Genomic DNA, 27,620 nt, shown 5'->3' with positions numbered 1-27,620 from the left:
ATACTGAATGACTGCTCACTCTTCTCCCTAGAGGAGGATGAGGATAGGGCTGTAGCTATGAATCATTACTCTTTAGTACTGGGACACATTAAAATGAACCTTCTAAACACTGCAAAATTTCAGGAAAAAAAAAAAAAAAAGAAGGCCTTCCCCCCCCCCCCCTCAAATGATAGTGAAAACAGCACTACAGAGCTTGAATATCCACAGCACAAATCCAAAACCAAGGGGAGTCATTAGATCTACAGTGCTTTTGTTAATGTATTCAGACTTTAGTGCATTCTTTTTAGAACTAAGCTCAGAAACTATATTCCATTTTTCATTTTATTAGAAAACTAAACTGTATGAGGCAAAGAAATATCTGATCAAACACACGAGAGTGAAAACATGGCACTGACAAGGCATTTAACCCAACCGTTATCACAGACTGACTCAGGATTCTCTATTGCTTTCAGTCAAGTATACATCATTTCTGCCATATGAGACATCTTCTTGGGAATATACAAGTAGTATTCCATGTATCCTGAGAGATCTTCAATAGTCACGTCATCCACAAAGGCTCGAGCTTGCTCAGAACAAGACCTAGGAGAACTTGATGAGGCTGTCCCACAAGGGGACCTATTCTGAAGAGCCTGGGTGTGGACTCCTAGGACTGCCTTCTCGCACTCTGACAGGACACTCCGTAAGCCAGAGAAGGAGTACACTTCCATGGTTCGCCACTGTTGGCACTGACATTTCTTGTCCGTACAAGGGCACTGCCTGCCATTGCTAAGCATGGATAAGGACTGGAAATCTGAGGTCTGGCTAGAATGCAAGCTAGTCTCAAAGGATGAAGAGAGAGTAGGACAATTCTCTCTTGACTTCTCCAAAGGCTCTTCAGCGGTGAAAGCTTCCAAAGGTTCAGTTTTGTCATCACTAGCGTCAAAGTGAGAATCGTGCCCGTCCTTCGTACCGTGTTCTGCTGTGACAAAAACGTCTGAGCTGATGCCACCCTTTGACATATCTGCCTGGGTTTTGTGTTTCAGCTGGTTGTTGGCTTTCATATTGCAGTAAGTGAACTTGGGAGGATGTAGGACGGGAGACTTGGAGCGCCTGCGACGTGGGACTCTGGCTGATCCTCTGGAAGGCTTTCTCACACACCTGCAGGGTGATAACAGGTGAGCAAGTTGGTAACTCCAGACTCTACACCATAGCTCAGTAAGCTCTAAACTGTGGTTAAAACTATTTTAGAATATGTTGGGTTCTTTTTTCCTTTTCTTTTCTGCTTAGAAAACTCAGGTGACTGGTCACTCAATCTCTGACAGGAACAGTGGAGAAGGCTGAAGAAATCTGGGCTCCTCCAAAGACACATACAAAGAGCCCTTATTTAAAGGTACTTCCCCCCAAATCTTCTCTGCTAACCAAATGATACTCTTGTCATCCCAACTGAACTGTAGTGCAGAACCTGGATATCTGGTGGAGCTGCTGGCAGAATCATGAATATCCAGGTACTTCAATACAGAAATAAAATAAACCAAGAAAAAGGCGAGAGCGGGTTGCAAAGGTGTAAGGCTTGAACAAAAGGACTTCTGAGGAAATCAGTGGACAAGAAAGTTTTAAGTGCCCTAAGAGGTAATATTGGTTTTAAAGTCTTTGTTGAAAGCATCTTTAAAAACACCATATCAAAACAGTTACGGTAAAGTTTTGTAATAAGGGAGAGAAGAGATATGTTGAAGCAACTAATTAACAACATGCACTGGGAACAGTATTCGAGTGTTAAATGTCTCAAACCAGAACCACGAGCACGGCACAGTGAATGGTATTTTACCCGTGCCACACTTCCTTTGAGCAGACAGTCTGTTGCTTGGCTCCATCCACAGCTGCTCTTGCTGTTCTCAGCATCGTCCCGTCACCAACAGACAGAGCCGCAATACATCTGAGTAGAAAGGGGAATGCCACTTTATAGTAATGCCTGAACATGATGCTTTGGAGGTCTAAATTCAGCCTATTCGCTTTAGACGCTTCACTAAGAAGTTTGGAGCCTGAGCTTCCCCTATAGTGAGTGGTTAGAAACAGGATATTACAGATTTATCTAACCACTCTTACTATACTGACCTCAGTGAAGTGTCTAAAGATAGGTGAGATAAAATGACAGCAGGCCAAAACACCCATAGGCTGCTGTCATGCCCTATTTGTACCAAAACGATACATTAAAGGAATGTAAACTGAGGTTCCAAATGTTCTTGTCAGACAATAGTTGTTAAAGACAGATTCCTACTCATGTAAAATGCAAAGCTGGGAACCCATAGCAGCCTCAGGAGTTGTCAGTGGAGAAATGGATGAGGTACAACAGACAGAACAGATTGCCAGTTTATTTCTCATTAAATTTCCCAGATAAACATGCACAGGAGGACCAGACAACATAAATGCCTCAGCACGTGAATCTGCATTATGATGCTGTATGTGTGATTTGGAACATGGGATGGGAAATCATAAGAAATGAGGCTGAAATTCTAGCAGAAGAGCCCAAGTACTCTGCCCAAAGTTGATCTTAAGGGATTAGTCACAACACTTGAGCTGGTCAAAACACATGCGTGCAAAACAAGATCTTCTTATGCTTAAGAAGATGTCATCAGGAATCAGCCAGAATTCCACACAGTCTGTCACTGGTAGTACGTCAAAAGTGGTATGCTTAATAAGTAGTTCCTTGTTAGAGCACAGCTATTTTTTTCCGACATTTAACAGAAGACCTCCTGAAGTAGAAGAAATGAGTAGCAAAGCAAAATGTATTTTAACATGCAGAGGAAGTAATGAGTTTGCAGTATTGATGGCCATGGAGATGAAATCACAAGGCAACATTAATTACTGATACAAAGCTTTCTCTTTGGGAATTCCCAAAAGACTTCTGGTGAACTATCTCACAAAATGTCAGACTGCATAATCCTATTAACTCCTGCTTTTAAAGAACATTTTTACTCCATACTATCAGTATACCTGGTGTGTCATAGAATAATTTAATTTAATATAATAAAGTCTGCAGATGTTTCACTCTACAAAATCCCCTGAAATCAGAAACTATCAGTGCTCATATTTAGCCTGATGATTTACAGTGGGACTGAGCTGCCCAGCACACTGTGAAGTGCTGGTGTGTCCTATGGACACTTTCCAAACAGATCTTCACCCACTATAGCAGCTGAAGATACCAGCAGCCAAACAACTTCTATATCACTATGGCTACCACAACAGTTAAGAGTGGGTTTGCTGCTTTGGGCAAGTCATTTTATGCAGTCACTGTGTAATTTCAGTTGGCTAACATGCTAAAATTAGCCAGTAATAAAGTACTGCTTTGCCTATTAGTTGCAATGACTGCGTTTCATCAGAAACGACGCAGTTGTCTCCTCTTGCAGAGTACGGCACCTTCTGTTAAATGATATTTGTTTTGAGATGCAAAATAACAGAAGCCAAATGCAAAAGACACTGACAAGCGACACGGTGCTTTCTGTCACTCACCCTGCTGCATCTACTCTCAGCTTTTTGAAAGCCGTTTGCAGACTCTCTTCCTCTTCATCTTTAGCTTCCAAGTCCATGGATGAGTGCTCAGCGTGCAGCCAGCCGTGCCATACAGAACACACTGAAACACAGGAACCGGGGATGGATGGCGAGGTCCGGACACACACAGTCTGTACAGCACCGAAGTGACGCGGCTGGAGGCAACCTCCCGACCAGCCCGGTGCGTCCGACCGCGAGCTCCAGCCCCGCGCTCCTCAGAGCCCGGCACGTCCCCGCCACAGCTGCATCGAACAAGGGGCCGGCGCCACACCCGCACAGGCCCACGCTGCCGCCGCACCCGCGCAGGCCCCTGCCTACCGGACGGTCCCGAAGCCCCCGCTGGCCCCGCAGCCTCCCGCGCCCCGCCAAGGCTCCGCCAGCTCCGCAGGGCCCCGCCGCCTCTCACCCCGCCATGCGGCCGCTCTCAGACCGGGGGCACCAGGACCCGGCGGCGCCACTCACCGCCGCCTCACGCTCGCGGTGGGAGGTGGGGCGCGGAGCACAACAGGAAGTGAGGTCACCGCCCCGCGGATATACGCATGCGCGCTTCCCTCCACCTCCAGCCGCAGTTCGGTTTCCTCGGCCCCCGTCGCTTCCGGGGCCGGCGGTGCGCGGCCGGGCCGGGCCCTGGGGCGGACGCGGTGAGTTCGGGCTCCGCGGCGGGGTCTGCAGCGGTCTCTGCGCGCTGCCCCCCTTCCCCCCCGCGGACGGGGCCGGTGGGGCTGTTGTGTCCCCGCGGCGGGACCGTGCCCTGCGGGTGTCCGGAGCTGCCAGCGGTGCCCTCGCTGTGGGTGAGGAGGAGAGCTCCGGGGCTTCCCCGGCGGGGTGCGGGGGTTGTGCTGAGTCACCCCCGCCTACGACGGGGCCTCGCTCAGCGCCGAGGCCGCGGTGTCTCTTGGGCTCCGCCTGGGGGTTGCGGGGCAGGAGCTGGGCCGGGGGTCCCCAGGTGCGGGCGGCAGGCACCGGGGTGTGAGAGCCCGTGAGGAGCCCGTGAGGCGTCGGGCGGGAGGGGAGCCGTTGCAGCTCCCTTCCCATTGCCCGGGTGCTGCTCTGGGGCTGGCGGCCCGGTTCGGGGCTGCCCCGGAGCTGCCGGTCCCTGGCCTTGCCTGCCTTTAACCGAACGGCTGCGCCTGTGCTTTGTAACTTCATGAGTGGTGCTGGGTGTCTTGTAGCGCGCCGGGCTAGTGGTTGTGTATTGTGGGGAAGAGCTGGACATAGGGTGGGAAGGGGAAGATGTGTGTTTTCCTAGGATATGAAGAGCAGACAGCTCGATGTGTTTTTTTGACACAACATTAAACTTTTGTTACTGTGTCAGTGATGAAGGGCAGCATAAAATATATAGTCTAAAACTGTAGTATGTTTTGAATAATGTACAGTGGTTTGCAGGTTGGAGAAGGTGATCCTGCCCTTCTGCTCTGCTCTTGTGAGACCTCACTTGGAGCATTGTGTGCAGTTCTGGTGTCCTCAACAGAAAAAGGATATGGAACTGCTGGAACAAGTCCAGAGGAGGGCCACGAGGATTATCAGGGGGCTGGAGCACCTCCCGTATGAAGACAGGCTGAGAAAGTTGGGGCTGTTCAGCCTGGAGAATATCTCCAGGCTGAGCAGCCTTCCAGTATCTGAAGGGGGGCTGTAGGGATGCTGGGGGGGGACTGTTCACTAGGGACTGTAGTGATAGGACAAGGGGTAACGGGTTCAAACTGAAACAGGGGAAGTTTAGATTGGATCTAAGGAAGAAGTTCTTTACCGTCAGGGTGGTGAGGCCCTGGAATGGGTTGAGGAAGTTGTGAATGCTCCATCCCTGGTGGTGTTCAAGGCCAGGTTGGGCAGAGCCTTGGTTGGCATGGTTTAGTGGGAGGTGTCCCTGCCCATGGCAGGGGGATTGGAACTAGATGGTCTTAAGGTCCCTTCCAACCCTAGCTATTCTATGATGCTATGATTTGAAAGCTTTTTTTTCTCTTGCTGAGGTTATCTAATACAGGGTTTTGGTGTTAAAAAAGCTGTAGGCTGATTTATTTTAAATAATTTTCTTTTGGGGTGAAGGGGGAATCTTACTGAAGTAAGACTTCATGTGTTTCACCCAAGCAGTAGTATCTAATTAAGAGTACATGAAGTAATAACTTGCTCAGATGAGCATCATGTTGTCAATCTGTGTGTTGGTTTCCTCCTCTCATGTTTACTTGCTGTCTGACTCACTGGACACCGTGTTCCTTGACGTTGTTATGATACATTAGCCTTCGGCGTGTCTCATAATAGCTGTGTGCAATATGAGGTGTCCAGATGAAATCACAGCTGGAACAACAGAGGAGAGAGCTGCCACCTCCAGCTGGAATGAGGCTGTGAGGAAGCAGAGATGATCACTTGATAGCTGCATAAATAACTGAGCTGCAGAGGTTCAAGTTTCTCTCTCTTCACAGACACCTTCTCATGCTACAGAAAAGCTGGTACTTTGTTGCTAAAAGTAGTAGTAATGTAGGCGTTGTTGCTGTATTGGTAAGTAGTGCTAGTGCTCTATGCAAGTATGTTGTTACAAGAGCTGTTATAGTTTCCTGGGTTTGGATAGTTACCTTTGTAAAGCATTCTTAGAGCATCAAGAAGATACAGAATCACAGAAGAGATCCCTGGAGACTCAACCCCCTTGCTCAAGGGGGGCCACCCCAAGCCAGTTGCTCTGGACTGTGTCCAGGTGGCTTTTGTGTATCTCCAAGGAGGGAGACTCTGTAGCCTCCCCAGGCTGCCTGTAACCATGCTCAGTCACCCTCACAGCAAAGTCTTTCCTTATGCTCAGACAGCAGCACCTCCTGCATTCTAGTATGTGCCCAGGCACCCTGGTCCTGCCGCTGGGCACCACTGAGAAGAGCTGGGCTCTTGTCCTCTTTGTACCTACTCTTCTGGTATATATATGTTGATGAGATCCCTCCTGAGCCCTTTTTTGGCTTAACAGTCTCATCTCTCTCAGCCTTTCCTCGCAGGAGACATGTTCCAATTCCTTCATCACCTTAGTGGCTGTTCACTGGATTCTTTCTGGCATGTCAGTGTCTCCTGTACCAGGGGGCCCAGCGGTGGGAGCAGCACTCCAGCTGAACAGAGGGAAGGATCAGCTCCCTTGACCTCAGGATACCATTAGTCCATTTGCCACAAAGACACATTGCTGGGTCGTGTACATCCTGATGCGTGCCAGGACCGCAAGGGCCTTTTCTGCAAAGCTGTACTGACACATGGGTTTGTTCCTCTGCAGGAACAGGGCTTTTCACTTCCCCCTCATTGAAGTTCATGAGGTTCCTGTTGGCCCCTTTTTCCAGCCTGTCGTTGTCCCTTAGCCACCCATCCCAGTATGGTGTCATCAGCAAACTTGTTGAAGGAACACCCTGCCACATCATCCAGATCTTTAATGAAGATGATGAACAGCACTGGGCCCTGTACCTTGGGTTACCCTGCTAGTTACTGACCTCCAACTAGACTTTGTGTCAGTGATTGCCACGCTTTGGGCCCAGTTGCTGTGCCTCTCTTACAGTCCATGCCACTGACTAATCATCCAGTGATGGTTTATCATCACCTCCTCTGAGGGTCTTGTGGGAGACAATGAAAGCATTACTGAAATCCAGGTAGAAAACATCCACTGCTCTCCCCTTGTCTACCAAACAGATCTCATTGTAGAATGTTGTCAAGTGTGAAAACCTTGCAATTTAATAATAAAGATTGAGGAGATGATCTTGTCACAACCCAGATAGTGTGGCCAGGAGGCTCTTGTAGTAATGGCACTGACCCAAAATGGCCCTGTTTTTCCAGAAGTAGTCAAGTCAAAAGCAGGTTAATCGGCCAGGTAAACTTCAACAGGTACTGAGCTTGAGTTAGTTTGGAGTAGAACTGAGACTTGCTGTTGTCAGGGAAGCAAACCTTTACCAGGTCTTTTTTCAGCTGAAGCCTGTCTGGTGTAGCATGTGCATGTGATTGCAGAAGTGTAAGGCAATGAGGAGCATCAAATTAGAAAGATTTGAGATTCCTTTGTAGCTAGGTTAACTGATGGGCAGGGTAGATTAAAAGAAAAATATATCAGCCAGTTTTTATCAGTTACTTTTTTTATTTAAAACAGGCTCACTCGTTGTTGTTTGTGCTCTAATTGGCATTTGTACTGTTCAAGAGCTGATACTAGAAAATTTTATTGGCTATTTGCAATCACAGTGCCATGTCCTGATAGGATTGTGTAACTTGCTGGGATCTAGACATAAGATCAAAAGTTTTTGTTTAATTTTTATCTCATTTTAAGGAAAATCTGTTGGTTTGAGATTTTTTTATATGTGTCCCAAAGCTGGAAACAGCAGTTGTAGGAAGCTGACTCTTTCTAACAGCGGTGTTCCTTCTACCTTTCACCTCCTCTGGAATTATTTTGGTGACACTGTAAGATGAATAGAAGAGTCTGGACTGTAACGGATGGGCAAGCCACCATCTTTGTGACACCAGTTTTTACTTTAAATTGCTAATTCACCTATGCACTTGTACAAGAGACTCTTCTCTTTTTGGGTATCATCAGCTTGTTCTGAATCAACTTTCAGAAATGTTCCGCTAGAATGACCTCAGCCTTATGTGCTCAGCGTGCTATTTTTGAGTTTATTTTCATGTATTATGGTGCTGCTGGGCAACTAATGTTTTTAACAATGCGTTAGTTCTTATTTTCATGTGTTTTTTTTTTAATGCTTGTAGCAGTACATGGTAACTCTGACACCTTCTGGCCATCCCAATAATGAAAACGGAAGCTAAGGATGGAGAAGAGGAAAGCCTGCAGACAGCATTCAAAAAGCTGAGAGTTGACACAGCTGGGTAAGTAACACCACAGGGAGGTACAGAGAGTATTACAAATGGACTCAAAGGGAGCACTTTTGCTGTTAAATGTGAAGAAATGAGGTAATTGCAAAGGTTTAGGCCTTAAAACTTCTATTCTAGTTAAGCTGAAATAAATTCACTAGCTGTAGGCTGCCCTTCTCAAGGAACTGTAGTTCCCTGTTAGCTCCCAACAGGCTTGAAACAAACCTTATGTTTGTCAGTAACTGACAGCATGCTTGAAATGAATTTTGGCATGAGTCTGGCTGCCAGAGGTTGTGTCTGTAGCACTAGAACTCTTATTACTGAACTAAGCATACTGTAATGGCTCTGAAAGCCTGTCATGAGAATAAACTTCCATCTTTTCCCAGGAGAGGAATGTCCTTTCCATGTCAGAAAAGGAGAGTATAAGTCATTCAGTGCATGATTCCCACACAAACTATTTTCATTGCTGCCACTTACTGATTTCCTATTTATAACAAAACTCACTAAATGGGAAAGAATACTTTTTATGTTGTCACATTTTGTGGGAGATCCAGCATACCCTTCCTGTCCCAGGTAGCAGAACACAAGCAGCATGTGTCTTCTCTTGACAATAACCATTTTTATCTGAAATTAAAAACCAAAAGGCTGCTATGTAATGTGTTTTCTGCTGACAGATGTGCACCATTACACATTACCTGTACAGTCCTGTGTTTCAGTAAGCTGTTGTCAGTAATACAGTTATGCCAGTAACTGAAAGTGTAGGTGTGGTAGTATGTAAATATTGAGGTAGTATGTAAACATCAAGGTAGTAGCTAGAATTACCATAGAGCTTACACTGTGAGTAGATGGGCTTCTAAAGCTATCTTTCATTTAAATAATTAAACTCACTAGAAATAATAACCGCACAAATGCCTCTCATTTCTTCAGTCTCTCTAGTCTTACTCCTCAGGTCAGGCATACTTTGGAGTTTTTACTGTTGACCTTCAGTTTTCTGCTCTGTGTTCACTGTCCTTTAAATGAAAAATAGCTGATGTTTGACTAATAGTTTGGACTCTTAAATATCAGTTATCCCTGTCGTAGATCAGAGAGTAAGGTCTAATTTTCACTTTTCAGGGAATTCACCCTGCTTACAAACTAATTTCATAGAATCATAGAATAGTTAGGGTTGAAAAGGACCTTAGTTTCAGCCCCTCTGCCATGGGGCAGGGACACCTCACACTAAACCATGTCACCCAAGAATTTAATACAGGATATTGAAAATAATTTCCTTGTGAATTCTAGTGCAATATGTAGAGTTGCAACTTGGAAAAAAATAGTCCTTGGGATTATTACAGCTTCTGGAAAATGGGAGTTTGAGATGAATTTATAGCACCAGAAAAATTAGTAAATCTTCGAAGGTCCCTGGCTTGAATAGAAGTTGAAGATCTGACACAAAATCTGTTGCTTAAGTGATTGAAGCATGAAGTTTTAGGTTGTTTTTTTAGACAGAGACTTAAGTGTTCTTCAGTTAAACAAAGTCTTTTTATGTCCAAAGAACATTTATTTTTAGGAAAGAATGGCTTATTTGTCTCTGGAAAAAGAGACGTGTTTCTTCAGTGATGGTGGTTTTCCCCTCTCCAGGGAAACTGAAACTGAGCCATTGTGTGTGCTTCGTCATTGACATGTGGAGTTGGGATTTGCAGACTAGTTACTGAATGGCATCATGTTTGGTGAAAGAGTCTGTTATACAAACTTTTGAGATAGGAATGGGTAAACACTTCTCCTGATTTCGGTCATCTTTGTGGGCAGGTCTTTTAAGACCTATTGTAAATGATTTGGAGCAGTCTTTTCTGGGAAACAAGTTTCATATTTGTTTCACATTCATAGTGCTGACCAGTGTGGGCTGTTAACTTTTCACTGTCTTTCACAGATCTACTGCTTCTCTCTCTGTGGGTGAAGGGCCAAGTCCAAGAGCACTAGTTAGAACAGTGGCAGATGAAACCAAACCTAAGAGTGTGTGCACTTCTAAGGAAGCCTGGCATGGGTAAGAGAAGCTTGGGGATATCAGACTACTTCAAATGATACTGCATTGAAAGGGAATTTTAAATAGACAAGGTTTCTCGTAACTACACTCCTAAACAGGGCACTGTTTCTTTATTAAGGGACTATTCAAAATACTCTCCACCACCTTTTTATGTTCATATGTGATGACTATTCTTACTTACAAGTGTGTGAAGTGAAAGGAAATGCTGTTTACCTATAGGTTGCTAAACATTACAGATGTGTCTTAATATAAGTGTGAACTGCTGTTTTTGAATCAGACAATCATGAGTGCATCTCTTTCAGTCATTGTTTGTCATTGCAGAAGCTGTCACTGCTTTTGAAACTAGATTAAAGAATTGGTTTCTGAGGTGTCTACATGGAACTTCTTGCTCATCTCCTACTGAAACAAAATGACCTTTTGCCCTTGATTCATTAGTTTTGTGCTGTCTTCTCATGCTTTGTCCTTTCCTAATAAGTTATTTTGTCATGTCTCACATGCTTTACTCATTTTCTAACCTTAAAACCATGCACTTGAGGTTTCATTTCTTAGGTGTTCCTTTTATATTTTATACAGCTGCTTGGCTGGAATAAAGTCAAATTCCAAGACAGCAGAATACCCAAAGCAAATACTCTGAACTTAAAGCTCATGCAAGCAATATAAATGCAGTAGAGGTTTTGCCCAGCGTTGCTCATAATCCAGCTTTGAGTCTTTTAGTGAATCTTCAATCTCTTTTGTATCTTTACCTGGCAGGTCTATGAAGAAGCCTTCGAGAGGAGTTGTGAGAACCCAGCGTCACAGGCGTTCCAAGTCTCCAATTCTTCATCCTCCCAAGTTTATCCATTGCAGCACAAAGACACATTCCACATGCAACCAGCTAGTGCATAAGAGCCAAAATGATGTCCAGGATGACAGCAGTGGCTGTGGGATGCCAGTCCTAAAGGAAGCTTGTCCACATGAACAATGCAATGTTGCTCCTGACGTTGGCCATAAGGGAGCTGATGTTGAGTCTTTGGAAGCTTCTGCTATGCAGTCAGTGTCAAAGAACAGACAGGAGAACTCTCCAGCTTCTCTAGAAACTAAAGCAAGCCTAAAGACTACGGAGCTTTCTGACTTTCAGTCTATGTCCAAGCTGAACACGAATAAGCCATGTGCATGTGCAGATAAAGCCTGTCAGTGTAAACGATGGCAAGATATGGAAGTATACAAATTCTCTGGCTTGCAGAACACCCTCCCTTTGGCACCTGATAGAAGAACAGTTTCTGAGGATCACTCCCAGTCTTTGCTATCAAGAACTCCCTCAAGCTCTCCACGCTCTTGTTCTGAGCAAGCCAGGGCTTTTGTGGATGATGTGACTATTGAAGATCTTTCGGGATACATGGAATATTACTTGTATATCCCAAAGAAAATGTCTCACATGGCAGAAATGATGTACACCTGACAGCAATGAGCACTGTAAGGGTGTGTGGTTTAAATCTGCCCTCAGTCACACTCATGTGAGATGCAACCTACTTTCTGCTCACTGTGCTTGCAATAAAACCACTTCTCTGTATCTTAGCTAATGCTCATTATTTAAACTGGGCAAACAGTTGAGCTTAAGCATTATAATTTAAGCTTGTAATACATAATGAAGTAAGCAGTGAATGTGTTTAAACTGTACTTGTCTGTACTTAAGAGACCTAACACTTTTCCTCTGGTTTTGGCTTGTTGGAAGAGAAGAGCCTCTGGATTACTTGGTGGTGAGAGCTGTTACTGTGAGGGACCTGAATGCAATTGCTGTGACCTCAGGTTGTAACATGCTTGTGGTTTTGGACACTTGTGCCTCTGATTTTATTTCATGAAGGAAGGTGACAATCCTATCATCTCCTCAGTACTATTACCACTCTAGGCAAATTGAAGAGAGACAGTCATCTTCTGGGGTGGTATCATTTCTTATCAGCTGAACAGACGCCCTCAGTCCCTATCTTTGGTAATGTTAATGCAGTCAGATTAGATTAACATAACATTTGCTTGTTAGAATGTCCAAGTTTCTTTGCTCCTCAGGCAATCTAAGCAAGGTTGTTTAAGAGGTTATTCTGATCTCTGCAGTGTTGGTTAGTGGAAAAAGTTAAGCAAATGTAACTTTTTATTCAACTTCCAACAGGCCTCAGATGGGTCTGCAGCAGGAGAAACACCTTAATTCTTCAGGGGGATTGCTGTTTCAGTTAACCAAGGGGAAAATAAGATGATGCACTGTTCAGTGTGGGGTTTATGAAGGTTGAAACAGCATTTGCTGGCTTCAGTGGTCTTAAAATTCATGTGCACCCTGGTGGGCTTGTTCTGTAGCTTTGTTCAGTCTGCTCTATAACCTTCCAAGTATTAACACCTGTAGACTTGAGTGAGCAGTTGTCAGCTGCACAATGAATCTTGCTTGATAAACAGCAGCTTTGTGTGCATCAGCAGTCTGTCTTTTATGAATACATGTATAGCGAAGGACCATCCCATCAATTACGTGATTTGCTGAGGGAGAGATGAGTTGTGTTAAGTTTGTCTTTACTACTTCAGTACCTGAACCTTTCTGACCTGTAAAGTCTTGGAAAGAAACGGAGACAATCATTTCCCTGTGAGATCTTCTGGTGTTACTCTTGGGGGTTTTTATGTTTTCCGTAGCAGTGTCTCAGAACAAGTGACCATGAGAATTTCCGGGTTTTGCCAGCTCTCAAGTGTCATCTACACCTTGCAGATTGTACTTGGGTCCCACCTCCCTTCCATTTCCCCCTTCTTAAACAGCTGTATTTCTGCCACCCATGTTCTGAATTCAGGGCATTGGTAATTATGGGCTGCAAAGTGACCATACTTCTTCAATAATAATTCTTTACTGTTTCCAAATGCCTGCAGGCAGCAGCCACAGCACTGCTGTGGGGCCAAGAATTCCTTTCACTATTTCGCCATTGCTTTCATCAGTCACTGCAGCCTGGTACCTGCAGGATTTAGGGCTGAGACATCAAATGCTCAGTACCATGTTGCAGAAAGGGGATTGAAATCTGGGAGGAGATGTGAAAAAAATAGAGTAGAAAGATGCGAACTGGTGTGGACTTGGGGAGGGAGGACAGGAGTGCTGGGCCACTAGAGGTCTCCCCTGGCTGGGTGCTGTGCCCTGGCTGGGTGCTGCAGCTCCACAGCCTCAGCCTTTGGGAGAGAATATGCGTTTCCCTGCCAAAATGAAGAAATCTGAAGCTCTGGCTGGTGCCTTAATGCACGCACATAATGTTGGTGCTTTCTGATGTTTGGGTGCGTTAGTGGTCAACAAAGGCTCTTTAAATGCCAACATCTGCATAGGTTACTAACATTTAAAGTAAGTGTACTGCCAGTTCATAACAGTGCTGTGAGATTAGGAAAAGTTGCTAAGTAAATAATTACGTGGTCCTGAACTTGGCATCCTCTTGAGGCAGTTACAACATCTTTGGTCTGGTAAGTGCTGGAATGCTGTGGAATGAAAGACCACAGATAGCTGCAACTGCTGCCTTAACGCTTTCTCTCCTGTTACTACAAGGTGTTTTAGATGCTTTGGTCTAACCAGAAACCATAAACCAAACCCCTCCAGTTTTGCTTCGAGAAAATGTGAATTTTCAGCCCTTAATTGTGCAGCAAGAACCTGCAAAGTGTGGCTGAGGAGTCCAAAAGCTGAGCTCAAAAAAGTCCAACTTCAGCCAGTTTCAAAGTCTGACTTTTTTTAAACCAGAAGGCTTTAAAGGGCTGATTCTGCCAAGCAGCACTTCAGAACAGTGTTGGAGTTCTTCACCATTCCTTCCTGTGGCTGAATAAAAGTGAAGCCTTTTGTAAATAAGCTGCATAGTGGGCAGCTGGTCCTTCTCACCTGTGCCTGCAGGCAATCTGTAGTTTATGTGCTGTGTATACATACTTGACTTTTCTTACAGTTATATACTGCATGGGGTTTTTTTCCTATACCTCTTCTTCCTAGAAACACCAATGAGGAGGTTGTGCAAGGTGTTAAACTGTCTTCTGGGAGTCTGAAACATCCACCAGCTGTTAAACAGAAGGAGGTTTTGGGTAAGTTTGTTGTTGTTTGGGAGCGAGATGGGAATGACTACTACCAAGCCGCCACCCTAAAGCAGCTCTGGAAATTCCTGGTAATAGGAACAGACGGGGTGAGCAAGGCGCACGCCACAACCCGGTGAGGGCTGTGCTTTTACTCCTTGTTGAAACTGCCCCCTTGAACACTGCTGCGAGCAAACCAGCCCCAAGGCGCTGCCTCGGCTCAGCGAGAGGGTCCCCTCCTGGGGGTCCGGCGGAGCGGGACGCGGCTCCCTGCCCGCTCCCTGCGCTCTGGTGCGCCCGGGAGGGGACGGGACCGACGCGCCCCTTCCCAGGCTCTATTTTAAGCAGACGCTTACTTTCCCAGCCTCTTCTCCGCCTGGATCCCTGCCCGCGGCGGGGGGGACGTGTCCCTGCCCTCCTTCATAAAAGGGCCCTGAGGCGGAGGCCGGGCTCCGGGGGGTTATTTTTGGGAGCAGCTCCTGGGATCCGATGGCCTTGTTAGGGCAGCGCTGACCTTTCTCCCGGCGGGGGAGGAGAGGAGAGCGGAGCGGGGCGGGCGGCTGCGGCCGGGGCGGGGAGCGCGGCCGCCTCGGGACCCCCCCCCCGCCTCCGCCTCGGACCCCCGTCCCCATCTCCGGGTTCGGGACCCCCCCTTCTCTCCCTCTCTCCCTCCGCCGCCGCGGGGTTCGGCTCAGGGCTCGCCCCGTACCGCGGCGCCGGGGCAGGTACCGGCGGGCTCGGCGGCCCCTCCTGGGGGGGCTCGGCCCCGGCCCGCCCCTCTCCTCTCCCCTCCCTCCAATTTCTCCTTCCTCCCGTTCCCCGGCCTCTCGGTGAGCGGCCGGTGGCGGTGCCCATCCCGACGCCCATCCCGGCTCGGCGGGGATGCCGCAGCCGCCCTTCCATCCCGGAGCGCTGCCCGGCGGCGCGGCCCCGAGGGCACCATGAGCGGCGGCAGGTTTGATTTCGATGATGGAGGCGCCTATTGCGGGGGCTGGGAAGGGGGCAAAGCCCACGGGCATGGCATCTGCACTGGCCCCAAGGGCCAGGGAGAGTACTCAGGCTCCTGGAACTACGGCTTCGAGGTGGTGGGCATATACACGTGGCCGAGTGGCAACACCTACGAGGGCTACTGGTCCCAAGGCAAGAGGCATGGCCTAGGAATCGAGACCAAAGGACGGTGGGTTTACAGAGGAGAGTGGACCCATGGCTGTAAGGGACGGTATGGCGCGAGGCAGAGCATGAGCAGTGGAGCCAAGTATGAAGGTACCTGGAATAATGGCTTGCAGGATGGCTACGGCACTGAGACATACGCTGATGGAGGTAAGGATGGTTCTGGAGGGGTTGCGAGGATGATGCCTTATACCCAGCCTGCGATGGCGGAGTTCACATTGTCCTTGCTGAAGGGGTGACCTGATCCTATCCCCACTAGTGAGATCCAGGCGGGCACAGTGGTCTGCAACGACCCATTTGAGTGCTTCAGGGCTTGGGGCACAACCACCTTGTAAATGTGTGTGTGCCCCAGTGCTCACAGTCAGGCACAGCTCGCTGCACGCAACACAACGAGGGAGCAGCAGGAGCGTTGCCCTCACCATCCCTCCCTCGGGAGCTGCTCTCAAGTGTCTGTATCAATCACTGACACCAGCCAACTCGATTTCTGTAGTCTGTGACTCCCAGTTCCCCAGGGACTGGTTCTTGCAGTTCATCACTGAACTAAACCAGACCCCCCCCGCTGGTGCGTGACCGCTGCGAGCCGTTCGCCTTCTCACTGGGCAGCGAGTTGTGAATGCTTTCACATTGGATATAAGCCACCCACAACATCATAGCATGCTTTGCCTATGCATTAAATACTGCTTGCATGCCTCTGACGGGCTGCCTGGACACCTGCTTTGCCGAACCGTTTTGGTCGAGTTCATCTGAGCTGTTTAGAATACGTAGTCACACGCCTTTCCCTAAAATAAATCCCTTCAATTACTTGGAAGCTCTCAACTGCTGCTAGTACGCAAAGGCACCGCGTAGTCAGATATTTGTTGTGCTCTGTAAATGCTCAGTCTAATTGTGTTCTCCCATTAGTGGCAATTTTGGGGTTAGAAACATTGCAAGAATCTCTGTGCAAGTGATTCTGAAGCTCTTCAGTCCTGTAATGTTCCAGCCTGCCATATTTAGGATAGCTAAATAGAGAGGGCGATTTCAAAGAAATACTCTTCAAAAAATGGATCAGAATTGCATCTATATTTATTTAGGAGAGGCAGCTGAGTTAGTTTGTAAAGGAAAACAACAGTAATGGTATAAATCTTCAGAATGAAAAGCATCAGATTTATACTCATTAGAAAAATGGACTAATTCAAGACTGGCTGTCAGTTTTATGCTTCTACATAAACATTTCTCAATGAGTTACTTAGGTACATGGCTAACTTAAAGGATGGGAATATAGTCTTGAAGTTGATTCCTTTTCTTAGTGTCCTTGGAGGTTTTAGGTACAGACATGAACCTATGCATCCCTCCAGCTCCTTAAAGTCTCTCCCATCTCTGAACCATGGCACAGTTAAACACTGAGCTGTGCAGGCTGCAGTGAGAGTCAGGCTCACACAGCACTTGTGTGCTGTAGAACCTTCACGTGTTGCCATGAGACATGTAGGTTATGTATAATTTGTGCTCTGATGAGTTATGAGCAGCGATCAGGTAACTGATCAGTCAGCAACGGCTGCCACTGGGACTCATCCTGGAGGTGTCAAGGTCTCCTATGAATTTGCACGGCTGCTTCCTCACTGCTTCCTAAAATGCTCATTCTTCTAAGGGCACAGGGCTGCTGAAGTTCAGTTGATGTTGTGGGGGAGAATTTTGAGAGGCAAAACTTGATGTAGGAGTTTGAATTGGTTTAGATCCTGGACTGAAAGCAAGGGGCAGAAGAGAGGGAAAGATGAGTCAAGATCTCCTCCTATAGGGATATAGATTATGTTGCATTTGTCAGCACCGTGCTCCCGGGGTTGTTGTCCTGCATGCAGGAACATGCCATCTGCATGACCCCTGGTGCCACCTGAGGTTGGCAGTTCAGCCCTGGCCAGTGAAGATGTTCCCTGCCAAAGCCCCACTGAGCTGAGCCCCCTGGGGCCCAGCCAGACCTGGCTGCGCTGTGGTGCTCAGCGCCTGCTCCTTGGCTGTGCTGTCACGTCCTGGCTCTTCGTTCAACACGTGAGCTTCTCTGACGCTGTGGGAACGTGCAGAAGCTCCATCCGAAGCCAAGGTGAGGATCATCAGCCAGCCTCACGTGTGTGGGACGGGGATGGAATGATCTTACTGACTCGTAGGACCCACTCCTCTCTTATAAACTCACCTGTGCACAGAAACCATCTGCACGGTCCAGATGTGGCCAGGCTGCTGATTAGACCTGTTAATATTTGAATTTGGGTTGCCAAGATACACATCTGGAAAGCCTTTGGAAAATGTGCTGTCCCTTTGAGTCAGGGATGTGATTCCCAAGCCCCCTGGACACCAGCCACATGAGGAAGAGGGCTCTGGGAACGTGCAGCTCTTGCCAGATCTTTAGAAGCTTTAGGTCATGGTCAGGGTACTTGTGAATTTCAGGGAGATGTAGTTTTAAATGTTCTAATGTTTTAAAATAGCCTTTGAATTAACTTTTTATATATGCATACATCTATAAACACCCATGAAAACTTTACACTTCAAAATACACTTCAAATACTCTTCTAGGGTTGTCTGTGATTTGTGTCTTGTGGCTGGCTGAGGTTGGTGGCTGCATAAAGCTCAAATCTGGAGTGAAGCTTTTTGAAATCCTGCTAGGTTTTTGGTGTCTAATAAGAAGCAGGCTCATGGTATGGTTCAGCCCAGGCACTGCAAGGATCATTCACTTTTTCTTTTCACTACCAAACGTCCATTTTTGTGGAAGCTATGGGACACTGATGGCTTAAAGGGCTCATCTTTGGTGATGTTGTTGAGATCAGTTATGGGGTTCAGAGCTCCTGGTGTGGCCGGGTAGAGACAGTAACAGTATGATATACTTCCTTGGGTGTCCAAGCTGGATACACGTGTCTGGTGCTGTCACCAGGAAAAAGCTCAGGGCCAGTTATAGGGGCAGGATGCACCAGTTAAAGTGGACAGTGATTGGGGTTGTGGAAGGCACGCCATGAAGGAACTCCTCACTTTGAGACATAAGATATAGTAAACACCTAGTTATTTGGCTTCCACCTCTAGGTATTGTCTCTGCTGTAAGGAAGGCCTCATGTTTTGGTTACTTCTGTGCTTTTGACAAGTGCTTGATCCAGTCAAGTCTTACTGCAGAAGAAAAACTCACTGCTAATGCAGAATTGTGCTGTGTACCCAGGGTCTGGCCCAAAGCTGGGCTTGGCTGTACAAATAACTATTTATATATATCTATACTGGGGGGGAGATATCTCACATTCAAGGCAGCTTAAAACAACTTATTTTTGATGCTGCAAATTGGTCTCTAGGGTACTAAGAGAAAACAGTGTCAGTTAACTCTGAGGGGAAACAATCAGACCATTCAGTGATCACGAGACCACAAGAAAGGGGAAAAGAAATGTGCTTTACCAGGAGAAATGAAATGGGGTGACACGGAGCAGCACCAGATCCTTGGGGCAGGGAAAGCACAGTGGGAAGGGACCTGGGTTGTGGCACAAGGAGCAGCATCTGTGGGACTGTTGTCATGGAAGCAGGCATGGGCTCTGGGCAAGCTGTGATGGTGCTGGCTTGTGTCTGCTGCTCCGCAGCAAAGAAGCAAACCTCCTGCATGGCTGAATTTAACCCAGGAATTAATGCTGTGAATTTTCTTACCCCTCTCTGTTTTTTTTCCTGCCTTTCTTTTCCAACAGAACCCACCAGATAGTACTGTTGGCACCAAAAAGCAGCACTGTGTTTTCACTGGCTTATCTCACACATGGTGCTGTGCATTGATTTAATGTCCCTGGCCTTTTACACTGAGTTCTAACACATCTATCATCACAAGATCTGGGTAACAGCAGAGGATCACAGGGCAGTGATACGATTTGTTTGCATTATTTATCTGGATATTTGTATTATTTACATTCATTACTAATTATACTGCAGCTTTGGGGTAGGCTGGGAAGGGCAGATGTGACACTGCCGACAGCGGGCTCTCACTGCTGGGTTAGGTGTGCACCTGGGGTTGAAGCTTTTGCCTTTGATTCAGCCTGGCACTGTCCCATCCTGCTGCCAGGGTGAAGTGGAAGGTGCTACCACCCCATCCATGTGTTTGGAGGTGAGGGCTGCAGGGATATCATACTCATCAATCCCACCATTTAATCCTTCCCAATCCCATGAAGATACCCAGGCAGCTATCCTCATCCCCCCACTTTGGTTGGGGATGGGCAGAGGTGATGAGCTGCATCCCTGGGGGTTGCAGAGGAACCAGTGTGTTTTGTCATAATGACAAGCAAAAATGCAGGCAAAAAAGGATTATTGGGGTTCCACGCCCCAGTAATTGCACCCTGATGGTGCAATCACCATGACAGTGATGCCCCATTGTCCTAGTAAATCAGGCAGAGAAGTGGGGCTCAGTCCCATTTCATCCTAGAGATTTTCTTTTCCCACATCCACTGCTTTTGGATTTATTTCAAGGTTTTTTGTTTTTAATTCTTTATTAAGCACAGAACCTCAGAGCATGGCTGCCTGGCTGGCAGCTCTGCCTCCTGCCTGCCCCCTCTTGCCCAGGCTGCTTTGCTATTCAAGGGGTGGTGGTGGCTCAGGACATGCAGCCCCGATCAGCGACTGCCCCATGGTGCAGAGGGGTTTGCACAGCCCCATTCCCTCCTGAATGGGCTGGGCTGGGACGTGCCGGGGAGCCAGGGCTTGGCTCCGCTCGATCCTTTCGTGTCCCGACGCACGGCTGCCGGCGCCTCCAGCCGCTCTCAGCAGCCTCTGGCTCCGCTCCAGGGGTGGTTTATGGCTCTGCCCTGGCAGGAAGCCTCAGCCGGGCACTGAGCGGCAGCATGAAGGGACACGGCAGTGCCTGCTCACCCCTGCGCTGGTCAGTGTGTTGGTGGCCCCGTTAAGCCTGGCAGGGTTGGCGGGTTTGGGCACACCAGGCACTGGAGGGATGATGTTTGTGCTGTAGGTACTGAAGTCAGGCAGCCGAGAGCTGTGTGAAACCTTGTGCTGAGGGCAGGCACATGTGCCCCTGACAAGTGGCACCTCCATCTCTGCTCCCTGTGGTCCTGCTGTGCTGTGTGGCTTTTCCAGTGCAGGTGATGCCGATGCTGTTCAGGGGCACAAAGGGGACCAGGGACGGCTGCAAAGGCAGTGGCTGCTCTGACCTGGCCTCTCTAAACCTGTAAGGCTTTTCCAGAGCTCTTTACCAGGGGGTTATCATGGCAGTGCTATCAGCTGTGTGCAAGGCTGTCCATCCAGGAGGAGGTCTCCACTGTCACCCTGATTGTGTGTCAGCCCTGCTCGTGGGCTGGATGGGTGGGATGGAGCACATACTTCACCAGCACTCAGTGGGGAAGGACATGGGGCAGTACCAGGGTCTCCATAACCTCATTTCTTATGAAGGTTTGTCATCATATTATGGAGAAGGCTTTGGGAGCACAGTGAGGAGCATGCCATATACCTGGACATCTCCCACAACGGCCCTTCGCTCCCCCCTCATGCCCAGACCCCCAACCCACGCTGCCCACCTTATTCTTCCCTAACAGATCTTCAAGCTCTGCCAGGAAGCCAGGCCATGTCCCGTTGCTGTGGCAGATGGCTCCCCACAGCTGCCTGCAGCCTCCAGATGCTCTGCACTACCTGAACCCTTCCTTTATTTCAGCAGGGGACACCAGCTGCCTGCAAGGGAGCCCAAGCTCCGTGTGCCGAGGGGCAGGCAGGGGCTGGCAGGGGGCAGCAGCTGTTGCCCGCTCGGGCACTTCTTGTCTTTCCTGGCCCCCAGCACTGTAAGTTAACACCCCACAGGCAGGTCCAGAGAGGATTTCAGCGAAACCTGAAGCTTGGGGGGAGAGATTATGCTGCAGAAGTGGCCTGGGACAGCGTAAAAGATGCACTCCCACCATCGCCAAAGAAGGAGCTGGATTCGCTCCCTGGGGAGCAGGGTCATCCCTGGTCTCAGTAACGGTGCCTAAAGGGGGGAGATGAATGCCTTGAACATAGGTCACCCCTTTCTGTCTCAGCTGGGTCTCCCCAGGACCCCGGGGGTGCTTGCTTGGTGCCTCCTGGTAGGTCACTGCTTAATGAAACCAGGTTTAGGAGAGATGCCTGGGAAAATGCCTTCAGCATGGCTGGCCCTTCACTGGCATGAAGACTGAAGGAGTGGGGTGGGCTCTTCCAGAGGTGTTTGTGCTCCCCCAGCACCCTCTGCCCTGGGATGGGTGCAGCCAGTGGCCTCTGCCCTGCAGAGTGTTGGTCTGGGGCAGAGTGGCCCATTCCAGGTTCTGTAATGGCAGGAGCAGAGCTGAATGCTGCTTTTGTTTGGGGTCGTTTGCTGGTTTCTGAGGCAACCACATCTACAGACTGAGGAGAGCTGGGCTGGGGAGATGGCTGATCCCATCCCACAGCTCTCAGCAGGGATGCCTGCAGTGCTGGTATGCGGGCATTGTAGATGCTGTAGGTGAAGGCTGCCCCATCAGCCCCACCAGCCCTACCTGGGAGCTCTTCTTGCAGGAGGCTTTGAGTCTCTTGACCTCCTGGTGAGAAAAATCAGAGCAGTGGTCTCCAGCCCACTCTTACGGACCCTGCAATGTGCAGACCTGTAAGGGGCAGCGTGCTTTCCCCAGTCCTTCAAAGTGTCACTTCCAAGGCCCTGACATCTCTTAACAAGGTCCCATACTTGTGGTGCAGCTCTGGCCATGGTGAACACGATCCTCTCTGCGTCCCCCATCATAGGACAGCATGTGCCCTCTTGAGCTGGGCTGGGTCTGGAGGAGTGTGGTACTTTGTGGCAGAGCTGTAGGAGCCCCACACAGAACTGCTCCGCTCCCTCTCCTCCCTTTTTCACCCATCTCTTGTTTTGTGCAGAGTGGCACCAGCCTTGGTCTTGGGGCCACAGGGAAGCTGTATGTCAGGGCCAAGCAGATGCAGCTGCAGGTACCAGGGCAGCCCGTGCTATGGCTGGGTGCCCAACTCGGGGGTCTAGAGCAGGTCCTGGCAGCCTGTGAGTGACAAACTGCAGAACAGGCTGACAGGGACTGTCACCAAGCCAAAGAGAGCTGTGCCACCAGAGCTCGTGTGTCTGATGGGGCTGCTGACGTCCTCCAATGCCACCCCCATGGGGCTGCCTCCTGCTCCCTGCTCTGGATGCAAATGCAGACCCCATCCATTTAGTGGATTTGGGTTGGCACCAGTGTCCCCTGGTAACCCAGCCCCTTTCCAATGAGCTCTTGTGTCCTCTGCTCCCTGGGGACTGCTGCTTTTGCACGTGGGTGAGCACCAGTGGAGCTGGAGCTCCTCTCTTCAAGGGAAGGTTGGTACCTCCACCCTAGTGCAACCCACCTTCCTCTGCCTGCTCACCCAGGAGCAAGCTGCCTTTTCATCCCATCCCTCTTCTCTCCCGCAGGCACGTACCAGGGCCAGTTCACCAACGGCATGCGGCACGGCTACGGCGTGCGGCAGAGCGTGCCCTACGGCATGGCCTCGGTGGTGCGCTCCCCACTGCGCACGTCCTTGTCCTCCCTGCGGAGTGAGCACAGCAATGGCACCCTGCCGCAGCAGGACTCACCTGCCGCCAACGCCGAGAGCCTGCCCCTCTCACCCACCATCACCCGCGGTGGCTTCGCCCTCAGCCTCTACGCAGAGGTGGAGGCTGGCAAGCCCAAGAAGGGGGGGCTCTTCCGCAGGGGCTCCTTGCTGGGGAAGCTGAAGAAGTCCGAGTCCAAGTCATCCCTGGCCAGCCAGAAGAGTCGCGTCAGCTTCCTCAAGAGTGAGAGCGGGATCAGCTCGGCTGCCAGTGATGCCACCTCCACCGTCAGCCTGGGCGAGGGCGCTGAAGGTGAGGAGTACTCCCCCTTCGAGTCCGACATCGATGCCACCACCACGGAGACCTACATGGGTGAGTGGAAGAACGACAAGCGCGCCGGCTTTGGTGTCAGTGAGCGCTCCAGCGGGCTCAAGTACGAGGGTGAGTGGCTGGATAACCTGCGGCACGGCTACGGCTGCACCACGCTGCCCAGCGGCAAGAAGGAGGAGGGCAAATACCGCCACAACGTCCTCGTCAAGGGCATGAAGAAGCGTGTGATACCCCTCAAGAGTGCCAAGATCCGGCAGAAGGTGGACAGGAGCGTGGAGGGGGCTCAGAGGGCTGCGGCCATTGCCCGGCAGAAGTCAGAGATTGCAGCGTCCAGGTGAGTGCTTGGGGCTTCAGCACGCAGGTCCCTGTGGTGACGCTGGTCTCCATCCCACGTGTCTCTGGAGCCGTGCTGTGTGCTTCCTTGGTACATGAGTCAAATGGGCTCTCTGTGATTTCTGTTTAATTCCTTGTGCTGAATGCTGTCAGAGCAGGGCTGAGGGCCCTTATGGCAGTGCAGGGGTATTTGGAACATGTCCTGTGTCCTCTTTCTCACCCCTTCTCCTGTCCCCCCGCATTCCTGGTCCATGGGAGAGCTGCTGGACAGCAGAAACTGGCCCCAGTGCTCAGCACGATGGAGAGCATGAGCTGATGGGATGGGAGCACCTTGGTGCTGTGCCAGGCTGCTGGAGCCACTGGGTCATTGATGGGGCAGGATGAGAAATGGTGGGGTTTGACTGTAGTAAATCCAACAACTCATGAGCAGCAAGGGAGACGTGTTCCAGTTTGTTAATCAGGTCTGCAGCAGGACATGGCTCAGCCTGGGTGCTGAACCTGGCGTGACTTTGTAGGTAGTTTATGGGGTGCATTAGGGTTGTTACTTAATTTTAGTGGCTTGATATAACGGACTTTCTGGGATGAGCACTGCTGTGCTGGGGTGCTGCGGACTGGGAGGCAGTGCTTTAGGCAAGGAGGAAGCAGGGAGGGCTCAGCTGGTTATGTCTTCTCATGTTCTCCCAGTTTGTCCGGGCCAGACCTCAGGGCTGGGAAGGGGGCTGTGGATGCGTGCCTTGGACGTGTGCCGCAGGGATGTGTGAGGGAGGAGCGTGCAAGGGCTGCTGCGAGCACGTGGCAGTGTCCTCTTGCACCAGTGTCCCTCGCACTGACAGACGTGTAGGCACTGAGAGGCACCACATTGCCCCTACGCTGCCTGGAATGTTGGGACCGGACAGGTAGGTGCCGCTCAGAATTAGCTACATTAGAAACTAGTGGGAAAGAAAAGTGCTAATTGCTCTATCATTCCTCCCGGGATGGAGGAGGGAAAAGATAAGAGCAGCTCCATGCTCTGCCTCAGAAAGGCAGGGAGAATACTCCTCTCCTGCTCTGCATCCATGCCTGTGTCTGAGCTGTGCTGGCAGCATGCTTCTCCTCCCACAGTGCTCCCACCAGTCTTGGAGCCAGCCTGGCAGAGACCAGAGTTGTAAGCAGGATTGGAGCCTTAGTTCCTTTCCTCTTCCTCGGGTAAACATGGCTGTGACAGACCTTGAGGCTTCACCTTGCCTCTCCATCAAAACCTCACCCTGTGCAGGCTTTGCTGGGCAGCGGCAGCAACCCCATGGCTGTCCTGCCTTGCTCCGATCGCTGTTTAATTACCAGTTACCTCATTATCAAGTGAATAACACCAGTGGGTTGGGAGCCTGTTCCCAAACCCCATCCCTCCCCTTCAATAAACCGTGGCTTTACTCTCCCAGCAGCTGTTTCTGCTCCAAGGTTTTGCGGGGACTGTGATTATTTTTTAGCACAACCCAGCTGCTTCATTCAGCGGCCAGTGGAGAAAAGCAGCAGGATTGCAAGTGCAGCGCTGTGCAGGATAAAAATAACAGCCTGGGGTGACGTGGGGCCCACTGCATCCTCCTGGCAGGGCCACCTCAGCCCAACACCAGCTTTGCTGAGCGCGGGAAAAGCGTGTGGCCGCGGCGCTGGGCGCCTGTAAATAAAGAGGCTGGAACTGCAAAAGCTGATCCCCAAGAGCTCCAGGTTTACACAAGCCTCTTTTTATTATACACTATTTACACTTCGGATCAAAAGCGGCTCTGCAGTGTTTTCCATCAGGGGCTGGAATGCGCCCGCTGTCCTGGCGGGGGACTGCATCCCTTCCCAGCACGAAGGGGAATAATTTCCTATTAAGGAAACCTTGGAGCTGGAGGAAATAAGACGTTAAAGCCCGTTTCCTCCAGGGAGTCCTCCCCTAGCAGACCCTGTGATAGTGTGGTTGTTGTGGCAGGGAAGAGAGCACTGCTTTCCTCGCAGTGCCATGACCCTGGTCCAGCTCAGCTGCTGCAGGAGCAGAATTCAGGCTCCTCCATCCTGTAAATAACTCACCCTTTCCATCAGTGTTTATTCCTGATGGATGTTGCTCTGTGCAGAGCCACTCTCTCTACCTGCCCCCTTTCAAGACTCATGCTCTCCTTCTTCCCCCTGTCAGCTCAGCTTTGGGGTCAAGAGTAAATAGAGGTAATTTTGCCTCTAGAAGGTCCTTAGGTTAAACCCCAGCTCTGCCACTGACTTTCTCCTTGTCCTTGAGCCTTGCCTCAGTTTCCACACCTAGGGCAGAGAGTAATTGCAGACAGATTGTGAAAATCGATTATTATGGTTTATAGAAGGGCTGTGCTATCGTTAGTATTGCCCGAGCTCTTAACTGCGAGGTGGGGTTTTCTAGATGGAGCATTTACATCTCTCCTCAGATGGTGGTGTGTACCTTACCCAAAGGAATGTCTCTGAGAACACAGGAATCCTTTTGGGGGAGAACATGTGACGTATCTTTAGGTAAGATTATTGCTAGGAACTAATTGGCAGGACACAGCAGCCAGGCTGTGCAGCCCAACTCCCTCCATGTACCTGTGCTATTGTAGGTGGATGTTTGAGATTCATTTGCTCTTGGCACCCAGGGGAGCCCCTTGCAGAGTTAATGCACTGTAACATCCAGCCTTTCGCTGTCTGGGGGTGAAATGTCAGGAGGAGGCCAGATTTCACTCTTTTGCACCATAAAAGGCTCTTTAGGGATAGAAATCCTGAGGAAAACAAGCCCAAGTGCTGGAAGCTGCCTTGGCTGGTTGCACTGCAGGAATCCCAGGCACATGCCTAAGCTCTGGGGGTGTGCAGGCAGGAGGCTGCCAGCAGCACTGATCATGCCCCTGACCGGAGATGATGGTCATCGTGGTCAGCAAACCTTCCTCATCCTGTGCTCTGCTCCGAGGGTGTCTGAGGCACCAGGCTGCTTGGCAGCTCCTGACCTGCTCTGTTTGGGCTTTCCAGCCAGCACCGTGGCAGTGCCAGCTATTACCCTGCTGCCTGTCTGCCCAGACAGCACTGCCCTGGCCTCTTCTGGTCCCTCCTGAATTCTCCTATTGGCAATCCATCTGCTTTCCCCATTGTGCAAGAGGTTGAGCACAGAGCTGGCTCTTGGGGGAACAGTGATTTTTTTTGTTGTTGTTGTTGTTGTTCCTTTTTTCATTATTTTAGTGAGAACTGCCCATCCAGGTAAGCCAGATGCCCCCTCACCCCAGGAGGAGCCCCTTGGTGCTGCTCAGACATTAGGCAGTATCCCCAGGCATGTCTGTTGCCAGTGTTGGGATCAGCTGGTGGGATGCAGCTAATGGAAGTATGATGAATCCTCACCCAGACTGCTGCCACTTGGGAGAAAAGTCATCTTGGAATGCAGCATCTGCAGCCTCCCCCTTTCCCACCCTGTGCCCTGTTTGGGGCATCCTATGGAGTGGGTGGGAAAGGTGGTGAGGTCCTGGGATCATCATCTCCCTGTGCTGAAGTAGGCAAGCTGCCTGGAGGACAGCGAGGAGGGCACAGCCACTGCTGAGCCATGAGCAAGGCACTTAAAAGCCATCCTGAGGTGTGTAAAGGCTGCCCTGGAGTTTTCCGGGCACGTGGGTTGGTGCCGAACAGGGTGCTTTGCACCCAGGGGTGCTGCTTGTGCAGTGTGTGCTTGCCTGTTATATGGAGAGGATGGTCCCACTGGAAGCAGGGAGAAGGAGCATGGAAATGGTCAGTGTTCATCTCTTCAGAACAGATTAAAATGAAAAGCAAGAGAAGGGCAGGACCGGCTGCAGGGGGAATCTGAATCTTTGATTGCTGTATGCTCAGTAGCTGGGCAGCTCATACAGGGGATTTTCTTCTCACTGGTGCTTTTGTGGGACAAAAATGAGTATAAATACTGCAGTGGGATCT

General features: G+C 49.7%; 4 protein-coding genes across 5 annotated transcripts in view; 3 read left to right on the top strand and 1 right to left on the bottom strand.

Moving 5' to 3' along the window:
• The window catches only part of ADA (adenosine deaminase), a 201,190-nt gene that overhangs the window by 157,393 nt on the left and 16,177 nt on the right, over positions 1 to 27,620 (top strand). The gene's annotated exons all lie outside the window — the stretch shown is intronic.
• On the bottom strand, positions 158 to 3,877 carry LOC130611416 (oxidative stress-responsive serine-rich protein 1-like). The gene is made up of 4 exons (XM_057432124.1): positions 3,844 to 3,877; positions 3,487 to 3,607; positions 1,805 to 1,912; positions 158 to 1,137 (listed from the first exon to the last, which is right to left on the bottom strand). The coding sequence occupies exons 2-4, from the start codon at positions 3,561 to 3,563 to the stop codon at positions 453 to 455; spliced, it is 870 nt and encodes a 289-aa protein (XP_057288107.1). The 5' UTR covers positions 3,564 to 3,607; positions 3,844 to 3,877; the 3' UTR covers positions 158 to 452.
• On the top strand, positions 3,589 to 11,905 carry OSER1 (oxidative stress responsive serine rich 1). Of its 2 annotated transcripts, none has more exons than XM_057432122.1 (4): positions 3,589 to 3,706; positions 8,227 to 8,343; positions 10,238 to 10,351; positions 11,102 to 11,905. In XM_057432122.1, exons 2-4 carry the CDS (start codon positions 8,267 to 8,269, stop codon positions 11,787 to 11,789), a joined length of 879 nt encoding a protein of 292 aa, XP_057288105.1. In that variant the 5' UTR covers positions 3,589 to 3,706; positions 8,227 to 8,266; the 3' UTR covers positions 11,790 to 11,905. The 2 variants fall into 2 exon arrangements, with proteins under 2 accessions (XP_057288105.1, XP_057288106.1); XM_057432123.1 differs by lacking the exon at positions 3,589 to 3,706 and adding an exon at positions 4,554 to 4,657.
• Positions 15,249 to 27,620, top strand: part of JPH2 (junctophilin 2) — a 28,049-nt gene continuing 15,677 nt past the window's right edge. The window contains exons 1-2 of the mRNA XM_057432113.1: positions 15,249 to 15,706; positions 22,932 to 23,715. Of these exons, the coding sequence (XP_057288096.1) occupies positions 15,328 to 15,706; positions 22,932 to 23,715 (1,163 nt within the window). The 5' untranslated portion in view covers positions 15,249 to 15,327. The remainder of the gene's footprint in view (positions 15,707 to 22,931; positions 23,716 to 27,620) is intronic.

The sequence above is a fragment of the Pezoporus wallicus genome, unplaced genomic scaffold (assembly GCF_028554395.1).
Source record: "Pezoporus wallicus isolate ANWC-B61680 ecotype Strahan unplaced genomic scaffold, APGP_CSIRO_Pwel_v1 contig_10810, whole genome shotgun sequence".
In the NCBI taxonomy this organism is placed as follows: domain Eukaryota; kingdom Metazoa; phylum Chordata; class Aves; order Psittaciformes; family Psittacidae; genus Pezoporus; species Pezoporus wallicus.
The sequence above is the reverse complement of the archived record's forward strand: the minus strand, read 5'-3'. Positions and strand labels throughout refer to the sequence as shown.

Excerpts from the sequence above, each read along its gene's own strand:
- LOC130611416 (XM_057432124.1), bottom strand. The coding sequence starts at position 3,563 with ATGGACTTGGAAGCTAAAGATGAAGAGGAAGAGAGTCTGCAAACGGCT. Across the intron at positions 1,913-3,486 it reads CTGAGAGTAGATGCAGCAGG|ATGTATTGCGGCTCTGTCTG; the intron begins GTGAGTGACAGA and ends CTTTCTACTCAG. Across the intron at positions 1,138-1,804 it reads TCAAAGGAAGTGTGGCACGG|GTGTGTGAGAAAGCCTTCCA; the intron begins GTAAAATACCAT and ends ATCACCCTGCAG.
- OSER1 (XM_057432122.1), top strand. The coding sequence starts at position 8,267 with ATGAAAACGGAAGCTAAGGATGGAGAAGAGGAAAGCCTGCAGACAGCA. Across the intron at positions 8,344-10,237 it reads CTGAGAGTTGACACAGCTGG|ATCTACTGCTTCTCTCTCTG; the intron begins GTAAGTAACACC and ends TGTCTTTCACAG. Across the intron at positions 10,352-11,101 it reads TCTAAGGAAGCCTGGCATGG|GTCTATGAAGAAGCCTTCGA; the intron begins GTAAGAGAAGCT and ends TTTACCTGGCAG.